The following is a 13,207-nucleotide window of genomic DNA, read 5'->3' on the forward strand; positions in this document are numbered from 1 at the left end:
TTTGTTGTTTAGCAATAAATTCCAATATGTCAGTGTTTCATCATTCAGCAAGATATAGTTCTATAAATAACAAGTAGAACTCAACTGTAAAACTTAATGCTAACAGCGTCAACAGGGAATGCCTCCACTGCCAACAAGTCAAGTCGTTCTTGTTACTAATCTGTGTGAATCGAGTACCCTTAAAATATATACATCAAACAGGAAGGTAGAAAATTATTCAGACATTATTATTATTCAGAAAACTATTTCAGACATTTGACTTTGCTGTGACCTTGACCCTGTTGGATCAATTACAAATCTAATCAGTTCATCTGCTGGCTACAATGATAAGCCCATATAAATCCTTCAAACATTTAACCGATCGATCTCGAGAAATAGTGTCAAAGAATATCTGGGAAGGACAGATAAACGGACAGACGCACAGACAAGTAAAAACATAATTCCTTCACCAACTAGTGGCAGTGGCATAAAAACATTAATCTTTGTTTGAGATACACCAAAATCTCTGCGCCCCACTTATTAATGCTGCGAGCTAGCAAAATAATTTCCAGGAAAGGCTAATACACAAGTTAATCACAACATAGCAGGCAGCTCCAGTTTTTCATATCGCTCCATATTTTCCTATATATGAATTAACATATTGTTCATAACCACATTTTTCATAATAAAATTATTATATTCACAAAATAACACCTTATCACATGAACTTGATTACTGACCTACCAATGAGGCAAGAGTCACTGAAATAGAGACTAGGATTTTCAGGTGCTGAGTGATATCACTCTGTGCTCATTATCACATGAACCCATTGTGGATATTGCAGCAGAAAATCATGTTCTCTATTTTTTCTCCTTGTTTAGTCTTTCACTCTATGTTGTTTTATTGTTCAATACTGGTATAATCTATGCAAACAAAATCCATGCCCTAAGAAGAATTACAATGAGTACACTGGATCAACTTTCATATCACTCACTATTACAACAGTTCCTCCCTTATAAAGTGAATGTTCAATTAAAAAAAAAAAAAAAAGATATTCTGTTAAGCAACTTGAAAGGAAGCAAATATCTTATCCTGCTCTAAAGCAGGATTCCCTGTGTGGAGAAAATGTGGAGGACATGCTATAGGGATCTCTGTTACTGTGTTTAGAGCACTGACAGAACACACAGCAATACTTTATTTCAAGTTTTTATGCTCAGGACCAGCCAGAGTCTTCAGCTCTGAAAGCCTGCAGACAAGGGCATTCTTTTTATACTCGTCGCACCTAACGTTAGTGAAGCTTCTTCAATGTATAGAATACTGCATGATATTTATATTGCCAATCTATTTTCAACATATACTTGTTCCAAACCATATTTGGGACACAGTGAATCTTCAGCGCAGCACTTATTCAGACATCTCACATCAATACCTTTCAACACCAGCAGTGACATCTCTCTGACATCTACAAGCACCAACCAACCAGACTAGTGGCATCTAAGTTAATGAAAGAAACTTAGATATACTTAACTTAACTGAAATACTGCAATGACAAAAGCCCAAAAAATCAGATACTAAATATTTCCTAGAAATTATATATATATTTTGCAATGTCACTATCTATGACTACATAGCAGAACAAGCAGAACAAATTTGGATTTATTATGACAGTAGGCTGTCATACCAGTATAAAAACACATTCTGAACACTAAATAATAAAAATAAATACAAACCTAATATAATGAAATGTCAGCTACATTTTAAACCAAGAAAAATGCTACCTTAAATTTACAGTACAGTATGGCACACTGAGAGATATGAACAGAGAGATTTACACTTGTGGAACAAGATCTGTGAGAGAGGAGAGTCATACCATTAAACAGAAGCACACTGCCCATATCCAAATGGGAAGTCAAAGTTTGTGGTAGCTCTTCTGAGGTGTTCACGTAATGGCCCAGCATGCAGAAAGTCTTGTTATTATCAGATGACAGACTGGACTTCCTGGGGTGGGTGTAGTCTAGGGAGACCTCACATTTTCTGATGAAGGTATAGACAGATGTTACAGGAGACAGACATTACTGCAGCTTACTGTACTTTACATCAATCTTTTCATTGGATTGAATCAATTGAATAGCCAAAGAAGCAATGCAACATTGCTTTTTTTATTTAAGTTATCATTCACAGAGCCACTGTTTACACCAGGTCAGCATGAAACACTACTGATGATACTGCACTCAACTGCATTCTCAGTCTGTTATTTCTTGGGAAAGTCTATTATTTCTTCCAGAACATATGGTTTTTAAAATGCAATTATAGTTTGTTATGTAGACCTTAAATCTTAAATTGACTGTATAAGATCTTTTTTAAAAAACTTTTTTAGTAATTTTACCTAAATTCATTTAATTCTTTAATCATTTAACTATCCCATATAAAAAAATACTAGAAATTTATTACTCTAAATAGACTAATGTGAATGGTGATGAGAGTGACTTACTTGATGCCACACACCCAGACTGCCAAGCAACCATGGATGTTCTTCTTGCCCTCAGGCTGCTGTGTATAAGTGAGAGCAAGGTGCTGCCATCGGCCTGCACTCAGAACACCATGCAAAGACTCGGCCTGGGCCAGGAGAGCAGCCTTCAGTTCATCATTAGAATCGATGCAGACCCTTTGGCCACAAATCCAGAACTTAGTTCACATAATATGGCTTATTCATTATACTGTATAAAGCATTTATTTAACAGTGTAAAATCTACTAACACAATACATCCTAACAAGCACTGAAATCAATTTACACTTGATTCCTACCTGAAGGTGCAGGCTCCTGTAGAAATGTCAGCCCACACTTGCAGCATTAGGGCTTTGGAGCCAATGGAAAAAACATGAAGGAGGTTCTTTTCTCCTTGCCTGTCCACAAGATGGACTCCATCACCCCACATAATCTCAGCTGGAAAATATAACCATACAGACAGATACAGTCAGATATCCAGTAAATAAATATTCTGCTACATATAATGATTTAAATTTCCTTTTAAAGGGACCAAAAGTAATTGGACGAACTAGCATAATTGTAAATTATATTGCCATTTTAATACTTGGTTGCAAAGCCTTTGCAGTGAATGAATGACTGAAGTCTACAACCCACAGACATCACCAGACACTGGGTTTCTTCCCTGGTGATGCTCTGCCAGGCCTTTACTGAAGCTGTGTTCAGTTCTTGTTTGTTCTTGGGGTGTTTTGCCTTCAGTTTTACCTAAATTGAATTCAGGTCTGGTGATTGACTTAAGCATTGCAGAACATTACACTTCTTTGCCTTAAAAAAGTGTTAGGTTGCTTTCAAATTATGCCTCAGTTAATTTTCCATCTGTATTGTGAAGTGCTGTCCAATTTAATTTTTTAAGCATTTGGCTGAATCTGAGCAGATACTATATAGGCCTATAAACTTCAGAATTTATCCTGCTGCTTTTCTCAGCATTCAATAAATACAAGGGAACCAGTTCCATTTTCAGCCATACATGCCCAAGCCATAAGATTGGAGGTGGTATGCTTTGGCTCATGAGCAGTTCCTTCCCTTCTCCATACCCTTCATTCCCATACTTCTGGTGCAAGCTGATCTTTGTCTCATTTGCCCATGGGATGTTGTTCCAGAGCTCTATGGACTTTTTTTGTTTTTCAGACTCAAAATCTTTTGTTTTGGCAAACTCAAATCTGGTCTCCCTGTGTTTGAGGGTTACATCTTGTGGTAAACCCTCTGTAAACTGAAGACAATATTCTGTCACACTGTACTGTATATTTCATATGGACAAAATGACATTAAAAATTTGACTTTAAGAGAGATGGTTGATAAGGTATTAAAAGGGTGCAAAATAAACTCTTCTTAAATGTATATGATCATCAACTACTTTGTTTTAAAGACTAAATGAAATGCAAATTTAAACTAATTATGTTACCTATTAATGTGTGAAACAGCATATTTGGGTGGTAATAATGTAAAGCAAGATTTTGGTTTTATCCATTGTTATTTGATTAACCACCACCCTTGCTTGGCACCAACAATCCTGATAGTGTTGTTGCTTGCCAATCATGACTGGAGCAAGAGTTGACTCAGCCTTTTCTGTTCAATGCTAGCTGGGTATGGGGAAACATGACACCACATGATTTTCTTAAACCAATGTGCAAATGCACAGTGACAAACTCAAAAATCAGATGCCATTTAAGGGCAGGTAAAAGTTGCTGCAAGTAACAAGACTACTGACAAACAAGAAATTTGTCTTTTAAATGAATATTAAAGATGAATTATCAGTTTTAATTTAGTGAAAACCTGCTGAAACTTGTACTGCAACAGCTGTGGAAAACACTTCTTACCTCCTTGTGTAGGCCTCTCCTCATCGTTGCTCTTCACAGTTCGGATCCAGAGCGAGGCACTAAAGCCGCTCGCCATGTGTGGCCAGCAGTTCTGTCCGACCAGAGGCAGGTGGAGAGGAGCAATGTGCCAAGGGGAAGCCTGAAAATGCGTGGCATGAGTTTCCCCTTCACTCTTGCCTGTGCCAAGCTTGCCCCTCCAGAGAGTACCCACTGTCGCCCTGATACCAACCGCTCCATTGGTGCTGGTGTTGGGGGCACTGGTGCACAGGGACATGGGAAAAGACAAGTAATGTAGCGGCTCCATTTCTGTGTTAGCCTCCACCATCTGGAGAATGCCATTCAGCAGAACCTCCTAAAGGAGAAAAGAAAGAAACTATAGCACCATAACAAGTCAGCAGAATTATGATTTACTGCAGGTTTCAGAGAGACAAACTGGCAAACACAACCATATGTTTAAAATAAGCAAAAGGCACAAACACAAAATTCGGCTATTCAGATACGTACATTTGTAAATCCTAACACAATTTGTCCAAACATGGAAAAGTAAGCTGCAAGTGTCTTGGAGAAAACACTCTGTAGCTTCCCTTAGGACCTCACAGCACAACAATACTGTGCAACAATCATATATAGCCTCTTAACAGAAGTAATGTAGTTTTGGAGTAAAACATCCTGGTACTGAATTCAGTGTGGCATCTGTCTTTACAAGATCCCCTGAATGACCAGTCAAAAAACAGCCCAAGAGCATGATCCAATGGTCCAACACCATATTTTACAGTGGATATTAGGTGCTTTTTCCTGTATGCAGTCACCTTTATTTGCCAAAAATGCCAGTGGTGTGCGTGATAATGTAAGGTAGTTGAAGTGGGTAAATTAATGACTTTCAAGTTGATGATCAGAGATCCTGGATGGAAATCTAATACCCAACTCATGGAGATTTGTGAACTTTAGGATTTATACTGAGGCGTGATAAGGAATATGTGTTTTCCCTGCATCTCTTCATTCAGTGATGCTGATTCATCAGTCGATCATAGTGGAATTCCAACTCAAGGGCCAACTTTTTGGATTTTAATAAAATGCCTAGAGCATGAAACTAAGAACTTACCAAAAAGTTCCCAGTATGATTGTCCAATGCATTTGATATCAAACATGACCTTGCTGTTGAGTTCTCTGTGCCTCTTTGAAGTGAGCTTCAAAGTAAAGTTTATGACCATCACAGGCTCATAGAAAGTGGAGTTTATATAAACAATAAGTATCCTGTAGTGCTCTAATACCAGGATCCTGCTTTCTTGCTATGGCTGCATTGTAAAAAGCATATTTAGGGGCTATACCACTGGCAAAATTCCCACATCTTCCCCCTTCTGTTACTTTGCGAGGACCATTGTCCTGTTGACAGACCTAAAGAGACAGCTGAAACCAGCGAAGGATTTCAGAGATTCGCATTGGGAAATGCAGAGTTCCCTTGGCAGGTTTTAAATCAGCAGACTGGTAAGTGATTTCAATATGCTTAATGTAGAACTACAAGTCACGTTGACAGTTGAAGTTCCTGACTTTCCTCTACAGTCAAACACGGTTCTCTAGCTCAAAAGGAACAGCACAAGAAACATTCTGCTGGGCTAGTTGGCAATTTTGACCTTCATCACTATCATGTGCGAGAAAGGAATTGTGATGTTTTTCACTACTGGCTGATTTTTAAGACGCACTGCCAAATATGACATAGACAGAGTGCTGTCAATTGGCTACTATATCACTGGCTGATTGAGAATAATGTACTTCATGTTCAGCTAGATTCAGGGCAGAGAGAAAAGACTCATTATTATCTAAACTTTGAGTAGGTAAACCTGTGTCCTCGTCAGCTGCTGTAGGACTGAGCGCGGGGAATGACACATTTGTCAAAATTTCACATTTGTGGCCTCAGAGTTAGGGTTCGCTGAGGACTGCACAAAAGCAGAATCAGCCTGTAATATCCAACAAAGCTAGGGTAAAGCCCAGGCAGGTTTGCTGGCCATGCAGGGAGTCTCGGCATTTCCAGGATCAGTGTTCCCTCATGAAGGTGGGAGTACCACTCTGAATCCCTGACACCCTGCAGGCCTCCACCAATCAAGCGCGAATGTACCACATACCAGTAGGTAGCTAATCTAGGCATCACACAAAAACCTAGTCATAACTTCAATGTGTTTGAAGTTCTTTACACTAACGTATGTAGCCACAAAAGATAAATTTACCCAGTCAATTGTGCCAATTATTATTTACAGACCCCCCCAGGGCCATATTCTGAATTCCTTTGTGAATTTGTGGATTTCATCTCTAACCTGGTTGTTTCTTTAGACAAAGCATTAATTGCTGGAAACTTTAATATTCATTTTGATAATCCGGAAGACCCTATCAGAACAGCAGTTGTGTCCATTCTAGATTCAGTAGTCGTTCATCAGACCGTAACAGGACCCCCTCATCACACTCTGGTCTAATACTGGTGGTCACACTCTTGATCTAATAGTAACACTCGGTATTAAATATAGAAAATATAGTCTCATTTCCACAGACTGAAGCTATCACAGATCATTACCTCATCTCATTTAAAATGTGTCTGAGTCATAATATATGCACCTTACCATACTACCGTGTCAAATGTGCATTCTCATCAGTTACTGCACAGTGTTATCAATAATCTCCCAAATTTATCAACTACAATTGGATCACCTCCTGACCCCAAAGAACTTGATCAGGCAACTGAATGTTTAGAGTCAACATTCCGCTTGACACTAGATAATGTAGCTCCACTTAAACAATAAATAATTAGAGAGAAAATACGAACATGTTGGTATAATGATCACACGTACCTTAAAACAGACCACTCAAAAATGAGAACTTAAATGGCGTCAAACTAAATTGGTAGTATTTCAAACAGCATGGAAGGAGAGCCTTATGAACTATAGAAAAGATCTTAGTGCTGGTAGATCAACGTATCCCTCCACCCTAATGGAAGATAACAGAAATAATCCTAGATTCTTATTTCATACTGTACCAAAATCACCATCAAGCACCATCAATATGTAGCACCGATGACTTCATGAATTTTTTAATGACAAAATTGAAAATATCAGGCAAAAAATTCAGAATATACATTTAAAACCAGACAATTTGATAACTAACTCTGTAGATAATATATAATTATATATAATATAATAATATAATATATATTATACAATTATATAATATCTAATAATATAACCATAACAGATCAGCGATTAGAAAGTTTTACTCCCCTTCAAGATGCTGAACTATTTTCACTAATTTCCTCATCAAAATCATCAACTTGTATACTAGAGCCCTTACCTACGTGTTCCTTCAAACGTATAATTCCAGAAGCAATTGAACCTCTTCTAAAAATGATCAATTCTTCTCTTAGCTTTGGCTATGTACCTAAATCTTTTAAACGAGCAGTTATCAAACTCCTCATTAAAAAACCTGACCTCAATCCCTGTCAGTTGTCCAACTATAGGCCAATATCAATTGGCCTCTCCTTTATCTCCAAGATCCTAGAAAAGGTTTTAGCACATAAGTTATTCTCATCCCTACATAGGAATAACATTCATGAAATGTATCAGTCAGGATTTAGGCATCAACATAGCAGAGACTGTGCTGATTAAAGTGGTAAATGACCTACTACTGGCCTCTGATCAGGATTGTGTCTCCTTGCTTGAGTTGCTTGACCTTAGTGCAGCAATTGATACCATTGATCATACTATTCTCTAGACTAGAAAATGTTGTTGGTGGTAAGGGGACGGCCCTCTCCTGGTTCAGGTCTTATCTGACTGATACTATCTGACTGGTACGCATACTAAGGTAAAGTTTGGTGTCCCGCAAGGCTCTGTTTTAGGCCCACTGCGCTTTTCTTTATATATACTACCTCTGTGCAAAATTATTCGTAAACAATGTATTAGCTTCCACTGTTACGCTGATGACACACAGTTGTACGTTTCAGCAAAACCAGATGACAGACACCAGCTTAATAAAGTTGAGGAATGTGTAAAAGACATTAGAAACTGGATGTTTATTAACTTTCGGCTCCCAATCAAATTTCGCATTAATTATAAAATACAACTATTGATCTAGAAAGCACTGAATGGTCTCACCTGAGCACCTGAGCAAACTTTTGGTACCTGAGCAAACTTTTGGTCTTTTATGATCCACCACACCTAACTCGATCAGATGGTGCAGGCTACTTGTTGATACCTCGTATAGTGAGGGCTACAGCAGGGCTTTCTCTTACAAAGCCCCACAGTTATGGAACAGCCTTCCAATTAGTGTTCGAGACTCAGACACCGTCTTAGTCTAGACTGAAAACATATGTTTAGTCAAGCCTTTTGTGAACACATGCTACTCCTGAGATGGCAGTGATTCTGACCCTTCTGGCTCTCTGGACCTGCCTTAACTATGCTGATGCCCTACTTCTGGTTGGATTTCTCATCACTTGGAAACCACTTGCTGCTGCTGAGAACAAGCCTAAAGTTACATGAGTTTACTGTGGATGGTACCATTTAGAAACCATCAAAATGGCTTTGGACTTCAATTGATATGAACAGTTTTGCTACAGTGGCTTAGGACTACAGTTGCTTTGATAGTTTCTGCCTGTATTTGTTCTATGGGTCATGAAACCAACATGCTGGTGGAATTTTGGGAGCACAGATTTTAGAGGCTGAGGAAAGAACATCTTCCACCCTCCATCCTCACCATGTTCTACAGAGGGACTATCGAGAGCATCCTGAGCAGCTGCATCACTGCCTGGTTTGGGAATTGCACTGTTTCAGATCGCAAGACCCTGCAGCGGATGGTGAGGACAGCTGAAAAGATCATCGGGGTCCCTCCATCACAGACATTTACACCTCACGCTGCATCCGCAAAGCCACCAGCATTGTGGATGACCCCACACACCCCTCTCACACACTCTTCACACTCCTGCCGTCTGGTAAACGGTACCGAAGCATTCGGGCCCTCACTACCAGACTGTGTAACAGTTTCTTCCCTCATGCCATCAGACTCCTAAATACCTAGAACTGGACTGAAGGAACACACACACACACACACACATACATATACACACACACATATATACACACACACAACTGAACTGGTCCAAAGGAACTCACGCATACATACATACATACATACATATACACACAACGGAACATCCTCTATGCACATGCACTGCACATGTTTTGCACATGTCTTATTATTGCTGCTACTACTATGTTTACACTGTCTACACTACCTCAGCTGTAATATTTGCACTACTGTCACTTTATCACTTTCAACAGGACTGTGTACTGGTCGGCGTCGTAGTTATGTACTGTCTGTTCTGTCTTGTGCTGTCTGCACATGTTTGCACTTGTGCACTTTACGTTTAATTTATGTAATTTATGTAGTCCCTGTAGTTCTGTGTTGTTCTGTGTTGTCTTATGTGGCACCTTGGTCCTGGAGAAACGTTGTTTCGTTTCACTGTGTACTTGTATATGGCTGAAATGACAATAAACTCCACTTGACTTGACTTGACTTGAGATTTGTGTGGTTAAAATCTCAACCGACAGAGAAAAATCTGTTGACAACGAACACAGTGGTAATCTCTCTGGGGAGAGTGGCCATTGTGTGTTACTGCAAAGCTATCTCTCAGATTTGCACACTACACACTAATTTTATGGCACTCTAGGTCACACGTGGAAGGGACAATTATAAAAAAGGAACAAGAGTATTAAACAATTACCTGCAAGGTTACTAAATAAACATTAACTTCAAATACAGTACGGCCATGGCCAAAAGTTTTGGCAGTGACATAAATTTTGTGTTTTACAAAGTTTATTGCTTCAGTAATTGTAGATTTTTTTTTTATGTTTCTATGGTATACTGGAAAACAGTGATGAGCATTGCATAAGTTTTAAAGGCTTTTATTGGCAAAAACATTCAATATATGCAAAGAGTCAATATTTACAGTGTTGACCCTTCTTCAACGTCTGCGATTCCTCTGGCATCTGGTCAGACTGTGATTAGTCATTCAGGAAATGTGGGGGGGGGGATTCTCATCCACTATTAGCAGACATCTCCTGGTTTGAAGTTACTTTTTGGCCTGGTCCACTTCTGTCATTCTGTCAAGTATAGGCAAGTACAGGCAAGTACAGTTTTCTCCACCTTGTCCAGAATAAATTGGCAATGCACTGGATCAGACACCAGCATCATTGTTGGGGGAAAAAAATCCATGTGATCTTATTCTTTCAAAAGCAACAGGTGGCTAGGCGTTAATGCCGCCAAGCCATTGGTGTCATACTGATGATGGCCTTTAAAGATAATTTCAAAGATGACAGTCTGAAGGCCCGCCTCATCAAATGACTGTTGCTTAAGAATTTCCCATGCACCATATACCCTTTCCTGTGCTCAGAAATGAGCATTTCCTGTCATTTTGGGCAACTCTCAGAGTTACAAAACCTTCAGTATTTCTCTCCTGCCTTTCCAAAGCAGCAGTCAATCACCAGATCTTAATTGAGCTTGCATTTCACTTCCTGAAGAGGAGTCTGAAGGAAGAAACCCCCAGAACAAACAACAACTGAAAGAACCTGCAGTACTAGCCTGGAAAAGCATCACAAAGAAGAATGCAACAGTTTGGTGATGTCAGTGGGTCGCTGGCTTTATGCAGTTACTGCAACCAAGGGATATGCAACCAAATATTGAGTGTTATTTACATTAAGACTACAAAAGACTACAATGTTCCAATACTTTTGCTCACCTAAAGATTGGGTGGTCTGCCACCAAAGGTGCAATGTTCTCCATTGTTTCACACATCTAGATGTAAATATCAGGAAATGAAAGCTGCAATTCTGATCTATCATCTCATTCATCTATTGAGCTCAAACCCAAATATCTTCAGGGTAAAGCAAAAACAAAAAATTGGCCTTGCCATTCCAATACCTCCGGAAGGGACTTTATTTCAGCACTGTCACCTTAACAGATTCTTGGAATCACAGCTGCAGTGAGCTCCATACTCGGTACTGTGAAACATTTTCAACAATATTGGATGTCTTTTTGTCGTAGCATTGTATTTGCCTTTAATTACCTGCACCTCAGGTCTCCTCACGAAACATCAGTGCCTGTCCTCACTGAATGGGCACAGCCATGTTCCAAAATCTAGTGAAAAGCCTTCCCAGAAGAATGGAGGTTATTATAACAGCATAGGGGACTAAATTTGGAAGGGGACATTCAAAAAGTACATAAGGATGTGATGGTCAGGAGTCCACAGACTTTTCGACATATAATGTATATTGCAAAGATTGATTCAGGATGCTCGTTTGGGATCGCTACAACCAGTAAATCTTTGCTATGAAATTATAGACGTACAGAAATACAGAAGAAAGTAAATGTAAAAGTAGTTTGTGTCTGTAGTGCAAATTTTAAATAATTTGTCTTTTATGGACTTAATGTCTGACCATTATACTATCTGCTTTTGCTCCAGTGTTTTTTACAAGTACAAGTTGTACAGTGCTTTTTAGCAAGTATCCATCTGAGTTTTCCCTCACTGTTTACCCAATCATTGCATAAATTGAATACATGTTGAAGACTTGCTAGACCAGTTCAACCATTTATGTTTAACTGCTCTGGACACCATTGCGCCTTTCAAATCAAATTCAAAATTCACCGTTAAAGCTTCTCCTTGGATAAACACTGAGATATGTAGTCTAAAAATATGTAGAAGGACAGAGCATAAATGGAAAGTCTTGAGACTCCATGTCTATGACCTTCATTTGAAAGACTTAATTGTAATTAAAATGAAACCTCCTATTGCCCCACAGATATTTTTCAGGCTACATTTTTTTTAAAAGGATGCTATTGGGCCAAGTTTGTACTGGATTATTAATAGCCCCCTATCATCTGGATGTGACCCTGATGCTCTTAAGATGACCAGTGTTCAGCCTTTTTTTGGGAAAAAAACCCCAGACATATTGAAAGTCAAACCTTATCCATGTGAAATAAATTTAGGCCTATCTCTAAATTGCGCATTATGTCCAAGATTTTAGAAGAAGTTGTTTTAATGCAACTCGGGGAGGCCTTAAAGGGCCAGGGCCTCTCTGAAAAGTCTTAGTCAGGTTTTCACCCACATCACTCTACAGAGACAGCACTATATAGACTAACTAATGATGACATATCCAATAGCTGCATTATGGTGTCTAACAGTGGCTTCTCTTCCTCAGCATCACTCAACTTCTAAAACTTAACTACTAGGTTTCTGAACTGAATAAAGTGCTCAGCTTAATGTTAAATTCATATTAATCCAATTTTGGCCCCTTTACATTGGCTAAAGGAGAGCTACAGCATTAATTTTCAAATGCTTTCAAAAGCATTACATGGTCTTTCCCCTGAATATATTAGTGAGTTGTTAACTCTGTACTTTCCTGCTAGACCTCTCAGGTCATCACCCCTTCATATACAGTATGTCTGTATGTGTATAAATATATATGTATATCAAACACACACATACACACATACACACCGGTCATCCATAAAATTAAAACCACTGAAAGGTGAAGTGAATAACATTGATTATGTCATTACAATGGCACCTGTCAAGGGGTGGGATATATTAGGCAGCAAGTGAACAGTCAGTTTTTGATGCTTTTGTGGAAGCTTGAAGATGTTTTGGAAGCAGGAAAAATGGGCAAGCGTAAGGATCTGAGTGACTTTGACAAAGGCCCAGTATGCAGTGATCAGTACCTATCAAAAGTGGTCCAAGGAAGGACAACTGGTGAACAGGTTTATGGCTTTGATTGATGCACATGTGGAGCGAAGGCTAGCCTATCTGGTCAAATCCCAAAGAAGAGATTCTGTA

The 13,207-nt window shown here is 39.0% G+C and overlaps 1 protein-coding gene across 16 annotated transcripts in view; it reads right to left on the bottom strand.

The window, feature by feature from the left end:
• lyst (lysosomal trafficking regulator) overlaps positions 1-13,207 on the bottom strand; it is a 198,702-nt gene that overhangs the window by 76,826 nt on the left and 108,669 nt on the right. For all 16 annotated transcript variants that reach the window (XR_003404244.3, XR_008301402.1, XR_008301404.1 and 13 more), the window contains 4 exons: positions 4,342-4,693; positions 2,785-2,923; positions 2,471-2,644; positions 1,850-2,013 (listed from right to left, as the gene is read on the bottom strand). Coding sequence is in view for 11 of the 16 variants with exons in the window: in XM_053232372.1 (XP_053088347.1) it covers positions 1,850-2,013; positions 2,471-2,644; positions 2,785-2,923; positions 4,342-4,693 (829 nt within the window). In the remaining 5 variants the exon portion in view is untranslated. The remainder of the gene's footprint in view (positions 1-1,849; positions 2,014-2,470; positions 2,645-2,784; positions 2,924-4,341; positions 4,694-13,207) is intronic.

This window comes from Pangasianodon hypophthalmus, chromosome 3, assembly GCF_027358585.1.
Source record: "Pangasianodon hypophthalmus isolate fPanHyp1 chromosome 3, fPanHyp1.pri, whole genome shotgun sequence".
Lineage (NCBI taxonomy): Eukaryota > Metazoa > Chordata > Actinopteri > Siluriformes > Pangasiidae > Pangasianodon > Pangasianodon hypophthalmus.